This window comes from Chionomys nivalis, chromosome X, assembly GCF_950005125.1.
Source record: "Chionomys nivalis chromosome X, mChiNiv1.1, whole genome shotgun sequence".
In the NCBI taxonomy this organism is placed as follows: domain Eukaryota; kingdom Metazoa; phylum Chordata; class Mammalia; order Rodentia; family Cricetidae; genus Chionomys; species Chionomys nivalis.
Genome location: NC_080112.1, coordinates 60,499,407 through 60,505,458, shown reverse-complemented (window position 1 = coordinate 60,505,458; position 6,052 = coordinate 60,499,407). Strand labels below are relative to the sequence as shown.

General features: G+C 42.5%; 1 protein-coding gene across 1 annotated transcript; it reads left to right on the top strand.

Annotated features, from left to right (window-relative positions):
- The first annotated feature begins 1,257 nt into the window (after positions 1–1,257).
- LOC130868421 (melanoma-associated antigen B5-like) lies at positions 1,258–2,310 on the top strand. The gene has a single exon (XM_057760649.1). The coding sequence runs from the start codon at positions 1,258–1,260 to the stop codon at positions 2,308–2,310; it is 1,053 nt and encodes a 350-aa protein (XP_057616632.1).
- The last annotated feature ends 3,742 nt before the right edge of the window (positions 2,311–6,052 follow it).

Sequence of the window (6,052 nt, the reverse complement as noted above, 5' to 3'; positions counted from 1 at the left end):
TGTGGTATATGCACATGGGTGCAATTGCAGGCAGAAGCCACAAGAGGGTGCTGGGTACCCTGGAGCTCAAGTTACTTGTGATCTTGATCCATACTCCTTGGGTGCTGAGAATACAACTTGAGTTTTCTGTATAAACAGTACGGACTCTTAAGCACTGAATCATCTCTCCAGCTCCATTATCCTCAGTCTTAAGAAGTCCTGGGGAGAGTGGACCAGTAGAGCTCCACACTCATTTTGCTTCTATAGTCTCTGGAATGAGACACTAAAGAAAGCCAGGGAACAGAGGCAGGAAAAGCCCATGGTAAGAGAAAACGTAAGGAAACTTACTGAGAGTGGAGATAGCAGTGAAGATGACTTACATGTAGCTGAGACTCTCAAATACCTGTCAAGGTAAACCTGCTTCCATTAAGCAAAAGGAGTAGCATGTTCCATAGGAAATTAAAAGGCAGAGCATTGAGTGAGTTCTGAAGGAATTAGCCACCCTAGGTGAATCAGGAGGCTTGATCCATATCCCTGGCCTCAATCCTGAGTGTCTCCATGAAAATCTATTGGTCTGTTTCTACGTGGGGATATGAGGAACTCAGTGTGGGTAGAGAGACCTCAAATCGGCATAGAGAAGAATATTATGTATGGCCAGAAATCAAGGCAAGGATGCAGAAGGACCTATGTAAGTCCTCCATTAATGACAGTCTGAATTGACTGGGTAGTTGTGATGGTAGAAGTTTCAGGAGTAAACTACTAATAGTAGTGACAGTTGTTTTTTTTCTTGTAAGGAGGATGGACTAAATCCACACTAAAAGGCCTTCTGGTTGTTTCAGGTAGCCAACAAGAAGAATATTGTCTAAACAGACACTAGAATTGCACAAAAATGGCAGATTCAGAGTAGGAAAAGAAAGGCCTAACCCTATACAACTGGTAATATGAACTGAGAGGAACTGAGAGAGGTTCCTGGGTCTCAAAAGAGAAGTCCTCCACTGCCACCCCTGCTCATTAGCCCAGAACAAGAGGCAAGACAGAGAGTCCCAGTCTAAAAACTGTTTCTCCCTTCTTACTCGGGAAATGAGCTTTGTATAACAGTAGCATGTTGAATTCCAAAAGCACTGCACTCAAAGAAACCTGCAGAGGCAGCCTTAGTTTCAAACAAGGTTTTCGCTCTCTGATTAAAGTGTTCATATCGTCTTCTTCTGTTTCTTACAGCTGCTTTCATCACCAGAACCCTTCTAACATATTCTGTTCTTGTCCTTAGCCAGAGTCATCATGCCTCGTGGTCAGAAGAGTAAGCTCCATGCCCGAGAGAAACGCTCCCAGGCCCGAGGTGAGGCTCAGGCTTGCAGAGGTGCTCAGGAAACAGCAGAGGAAACCCTGGAGGCAGCAGAAGAGTCCTCAGCTGCCTCCCAGAGCCAGCTTGGGGCTGAGTCTTCAAGCACTCTAAAGTCTCCTCAAAAAGCAGCACCATCTGCCTCAACTGCTCTGAGTATTTCTTCCTCTGAATCAGATGAAAGTTTCTGTGAGGAAAGTGATACATATGAAGAAGAAGAATGCCCTTTTGAGGTCAATCCCTGCACCAGCAGCCTGCACCAAGATCTGATAGCCAAAAAGGTGGTGGCGCTCTTACAGTGCCTGCTCCACAACTTCTATATGAAGCAGCCTAGTACCAAGGAAGAAATGCTGAAGGTTATCACCAAGAAGTATGAAAATGACTTCCCTGAGATCTTCAGGAAAGCCTCCGAGAAGCTTGAGGAAGCCTTTGCAATGGAAGTGAGGGAAGTCAACTCCAGTGAGCCCTCATACAACCTCATCAGCAAGCTGAAGCTCCCCAACAATGGGAGGATTCGTGCTGGCAAAGGCTTACCCAAGACTGGTTTCCTGATGAGTGTCCTGAGTATCATCTTCGTTAGTGGCAATTGTGCCAGTGAAGAAGACATATGGAAAATCCTGAAGAAGAGGCAGATCTATCCAGGGAAGAAACACCGCATCTTTGGTGAGCCCCGGAAGCTCATGACCCAGTATTTTGTGAAGCTGAAGTACCTGGAGTACCGGCAGGTGGCCAACAGTGATCCTCCACGCTATGAGTTCCTGTGGGGTCCCCAAGCCTATGCTGAAATAAACAATATAAAAGTCCTGGAATTTTTGGCCAAGATAAACCAAACAACACCTAGTGCCATCGCTGACACCTACTTCAAGTCTTTGAAAGATGAGCAAGAACGAGCAGAAGCCCAAGATGAAGGCGGTTCTAATACCACTGACTCTGCTAGTGGAGATTCCCCAGTAAAATTACCGGCAAGTTCTTCCATCCCTTTTGATGTTTGAAGTTTTCCAGTCATTCAGATAAGGACATAAAGCATGAAAAAAGTTTTCTTGAAAATGTGAAAGAATCTTAGAGTTAATAGGTCACTGAAATGGGAATAGCAGAGGATTAAAACACGGCCAGGCCTAGTTTCCTTTAATTGCTTTCATTATATAGTTTGGTAAAGTTAAATGTAACAAATGCAATGCAATACTTTTAATGGTTTGTAAAAATGGTAGATAAAGTCAAATGTTTATGAATTAGACTTTGTGTTTATTTACTGATACTAAAGAAATCGATGTTAAATATATTATCTTTAGAAGTCCATGTGAAAGTATTTAAAGGTAATACAATATTCCAGCCTTTAATTTTAAAAATTGTAAGCCAATTTCTGCAGTTTTGCCAATAGTACTGAATTTCCCCTTTGTGACTTAAGGTAAAGAAAAAAAAAAAGGAATAAGGATGGTTGTTTTTCTTATGAGAGCAGTCAATTTGAAATTTATTGAACAAGTCATGTGGAAAATTCAAACTCCCAAAACTTGGAAAATGGATGCAATTTTCATTCATTGGTCATGAAGATGATCGGCTAACTCAACTTTAAAAGTAATGAATAAATGCCATTATCTTAGAGGGTATACCTTACAGTTTATGGGGCAAATCCTGTAAGTCTATGCTAACAGTTTAGAGAAAACAAACACTGGGGAATGGGGTGGAATGGTGATATATTACCTTAATTTTTACAGTTCCGGATGCTGAAAACTGTAAGATCAAGGTGACAGTTCCTAATAATTCTATCCTTATTTAAAACTTTGAGGGAGGGGGACTGGAGAGATGGCTCCGTGCTTAAGAGCACTGACTACTCTTCCAGAAGTCCTGAGTTCAATTCCCAGCAACCATGTCGTGGCTCGAAACCACCTATAATGAGATCTGGTGTCCTCTTCTGGCCTACAGGCAGGATACTGTATAAATAACTAAATCTAAAAAAAAAAAAAGAAAGAAAAAGAAAAAAAACTTTGAGGGAGGAAAAGGTCAGGACAGTAAGGGATGGACAAAGGTAAAGGATACGTGAGGAAAGGGAAGAAGGAAGAATGAGATAAAGATAGAAGGAGGAAAGGAGTCAGTCAGGTAGAGGAGAAGTAAGAAAAAAGAGGAGGAGAAGTAGCAAAGCATAAAAGAAAGTGAGGAAAAAAATCTACTTTTCCAGTTTTAGTGTAACTAACATAAAAATGGGGGGCTCTTTCTCACTAAATGCTAAATGGGATGTCTCCATCAAACCCCTCCCCTAAAAACTCAGGCATCCATGTGAAAGAGTAAGCAAAAAGATGGTAAAATCCAGATGTGATAGTTGACTCCAAGGAAACTGTCTTCCAGACACAACTGGAATGAATTGCACATATGAACTCAGAGATTGTGGCAGCATGTGTTAAGACTCATACAGGCTCAAGTCAGATGGGTTCCTATCACAGAGTGAAGTGGACATGGGTTATGCCCTTAATCAAAAAGCTATTTGCAATTGATTCCTACTAGGAAAGAGAAAACCCATTTTCTTCAATGGAGTATCACTAGGTTTATCAACCATTCTCCAAGCAGGCCTCATGCCCAGAGTAGCTGGCCATCATAAAATGATGAGTGGGGGGAGGGGAGGTTTTTTTTCATTTTGTTTGGGTATTTTTATTTTCTTTGTTTCTTTTCTCTATTTTTAGAGAGAGACAGAAAGAACATGAAGTCGGGTGGGTAATGAGGTAGGAAGGAGTTGAAGGAAAAGAAATACATAAAATACATTTTATGAAATAAATTTCTTATAAGATGGAGACTCTCTGTCATAACACTATTGAAACAATTACTTCTAAAGCCCATCATTACATTCCCCTCACATTTCAGAGTGTTGTTTCACCACTTTAATTTGGGGAATGCACACTTTAAATCCATAATGACAAACGCTTGTAAGTGACTGGGGCAGTGGGCAAATGGAACACAAATCTCCATTTAGGCAGAGAGCAAAGGTGCTCTAGAATCTCTTTCCAGGTTTGATGAGTCACTTTGAAAATCAAGTGCTTGGTGCACATTCTGTCAACACTATGAATGATCCCTCAAGTAAGATGGGATCCATAAAAAACACTACGTCATGCAGGGCAGTGGTGGTGCACGCCTTTAATCCCAGCACTCAGGAGGCAGAGGCAGGCGGATCTCTGTGAGTTTGAGCCCAGCCTGGGCTACAAGAGCTAGTTCCAGTACAGGCTCTAAACTGAAGCGAAACCCTGTCTCAAAAACCAAAAACCAAACTAAAACAAAACCCCCGCTACATCACCATACAATTTGCACTGAAAAGTAGATTCTAATTGATGAGAAGAGCATTTAATATTAAGCTATTTTAATTTTCATTTCACAAACATTTACAAAGGCCAACATTTTGTTAAGTCAATAATGACTAAAATGAGACAGTTGGACAGAGGACATCATGGGAGCAATGGAAGGATTTGGCCTTATCACAAATTCTAAGGCCTTGAATTTTAGTCATCTGGGACAGGACTTCCTACACTCAAATTAGTGCTGTCATTGAAAAGTTTCTGTACCCTAATAATAATTGCCAACATAGCAATACAAATCAGACTGTATCAAACAAAATTAGTAAAAGCTCAGGTTTAATGGATAAAACACTCCCAGGTAATTTTCCAGACACCCCCCACACCAGAGAGGAGATGGGAAATATAGACCAGAAAACCACATGTCTGTTTTCTGGGGGCAGTTTAACTACCCTATGGGAGTGGCCTTGAACATCTGTGGGGGAGGGTTTATCATTTGGCAGGCTTTCTGAGCAGCAGCAGGGTTTGGAGAGAGATGGGGTAGGGGCTTAGGATAGAGCTGCCATCAGAACATCCCAGCCTCTTTGGGTATACAGACCCTTGGTTCATGTCTAGCTGCTTCCCACAGGCATGGGATGATATGTGGAGTGGGAGTCAGGAGTTGGTGAGATCACACTCAACAGGAGTTGTGAGAGGAGAGGCATCCAGTTAACTGCCATCCTGGAGACTTCAGGCATTTGTTTCTTGAGGAAGAAGAAAAGGCAAATTGCTAGGAGAAAAAAAAAAAACAGATTATTATCACCTGTCCTACTTGTACTGACAAAGACAGATGTGCCATGAAAAAGAGCACATAGGCCTTTCAATTGTGACATCTGGTTAAACTAGAGAGTGGTCCCAGTTGCTGAACAGACCAAATATCTTGAATAAGTGCCCACTTGAGCCTGGAGAGTTAGTACCAGCATGGATGTCCCAGGAAATTTGCAGCTGAGGGTGTTGTAAAGATCAGGTAGGGTCCTGTCCACTAGGACTTGAGAAACTTAGGAACTAGCTGAGGGAGAGCAGGGCAGGCTTATGGGCAGTTGGGTCCATTGACATGGGGGCAGGGAGAAAGCTGTCAGCATGTAAGTAGAGAAGGGACCTCAGAAGGGAGAGGTAGGGAAGGTACCCAGCCAGTGGAGGAGTTTGGGTAGGGAGGTGGTGAATGAGGAGGAAGAGTCTTCTATAAAGGAATTTGAAAGGACGTAGGCCTGTAGGAGAATGTGAGGTGGCCTGGAGGTGGGTAAGGGAAATGGGAAGAAAGGAGGACCTGGAGGACAACCTGAGCTCAATGGAGAGCTTTATTCGCTGTTGCTGAATTAGTTTGCTGGCCCTCTCCACCTTTCCTGAGGATTGTGGTAATGTGGGGCTTCCAGAAAATGTTGAGTGCTTCTGACATGATCTCCATAACCTTGGAAGAGAAGGC

Excerpts from the sequence above, each read along its gene's own strand:
- LOC130868421 (XM_057760649.1), top strand. The coding sequence starts at position 1,258 with ATGCCTCGTGGTCAGAAGAGTAAGCTCCATGCCCGAGAGAAACGCTCC.